This window comes from Propithecus coquereli, unplaced genomic scaffold (genome assembly GCF_000956105.1).
Source record: "Propithecus coquereli isolate 6110/MARCELLA unplaced genomic scaffold, Pcoq_1.0 Scaffold320, whole genome shotgun sequence".
Lineage (NCBI taxonomy): Eukaryota > Metazoa > Chordata > Mammalia > Primates > Indriidae > Propithecus > Propithecus coquereli.
This window is the reverse complement of record NW_012148842.1, coordinates 508,481-509,886: the sequence shown is the minus strand read 5'-3', so window position 1 is coordinate 509,886 and position 1,406 is coordinate 508,481. Positions and strand designations below refer to the sequence as shown.

General features: G+C 31.6%; 1 protein-coding gene across 1 annotated transcript in view; it reads left to right on the top strand.

Moving 5' to 3' along the window:
* LOC105815226 (low-density lipoprotein receptor-related protein 1B-like) overlaps positions 1-1,406 on the top strand; it is a 161,243-nt gene that overhangs the window by 10,251 nt on the left and 149,586 nt on the right. Inside the window, exon 2 of the mRNA XM_012650373.1 lies at positions 112-279. Coding sequence (XP_012505827.1) covers positions 112-279 — 168 coding nt within the window. The remainder of the gene's footprint in view (positions 1-111; positions 280-1,406) is intronic.

The following is a 1,406-nucleotide window of genomic DNA, read 5'->3' as shown; positions in this document are numbered from 1 at the left end:
AAAAAAAGCAAACTCTATATAGCAAAAAAAAAAAGAAAAGAAAAGAAATTTCATAAGAAAAATATTCCTCCTGGATCAGGTTTCACATCTGATGTTGATGTTTCTTTCCAGATGACGACTGTGGGGATGGGAGTGATGAGGTGGGCTGTGTTCACTCTTGCTTTGATAACCAGTTCAGATGTTCCAGTGGCAGATGCATCCCAGGCCACTGGGCCTGTGATGGTGACAATGACTGTGGAGACTTCAGTGATGAAACCCAAATCAATTGTACCAAAGAAGGTTAGTAATTTTATAAATCTATGAAATCTCATTTTAAGTTGCTATATAATATTTGGAATATTTCAGAGTGAATATTATATAAAAGTAAATTGTTCACTAGATAAAAAATATACATGTGGAACTGTATGGAACAATTTGCTGATCTCTTTACTTTTACTCTTTGCTTATTTTTTCTTTGGTTTCTCATTTCAATACCTCTTTGTACCTTGATATCTTCTGTGGTCTTTGCTTCCCACATTCATTAGATGCTTTACTTACTACTATCTTAATCTCCCTCAAACCCACAAACTATCCCAAAGGTGAAAAAAGGAACAAGAAAGGTATAATTTTACTTTTATTTTTATACAAAAGTTGTTTCTTTAAGGTTTGAAATAATCCCTTATTAAATGGTGATATATCTCCAAGTGATTGGCTTCCTAGAATTCGAGCTAAGAGAAGATCATGAACATGGCTCTCAGTATGTTTACGAGGAGGATAACCTGACATTTGCATGAGTTATTTTGCAAAATTTGATCAGCCATAGAGCATGTTAATAAATTAGAAATCATGTTGGAAATATCTCAGAAAAAAATTATTAGCCTTTCAAACAATCGTACAGTTAGTACCATTTTTAACAGAAATCTTTCTTCTGCTAAGAAACTGAAAGATATTATTATTTATTCTTCAATTTATTCCACAAATATTTATTGAGGATTAAAGGATAGATAAAGGAATGAAAAACATGGTCCCTGCTCAGTTTAAATATCTAGCATGCAAACAAACAACAAAGTAATTTATTTAATGTGGTAGGATGATGCAAATCATATACTTTGTGATCATAAGAAAGGAAGGATTTTCAAAGTATTTTCCAAGGAGATACATTTGTCTTCTACAAATATTTTATAACCTATGCCATAGTCTCTAAATTGTTTTCTCTATCATGGATTCCTTTTGTCTTTCATTTCTTCTCTCTCTCTCTCTCTCTCTCTCCTGTAAGTTCTGGAAACAGTGGCTATTAAAGAAATTATTTATATAATACTAGGTTCTTAAAAGAATAATATTGGCTTTTTTGTAAATTCTCTAAGTGATTTATTAAAAGACATATTGTTTGGTTTTGATTTTACCTGGGTAACCTGGATTACAAGAGT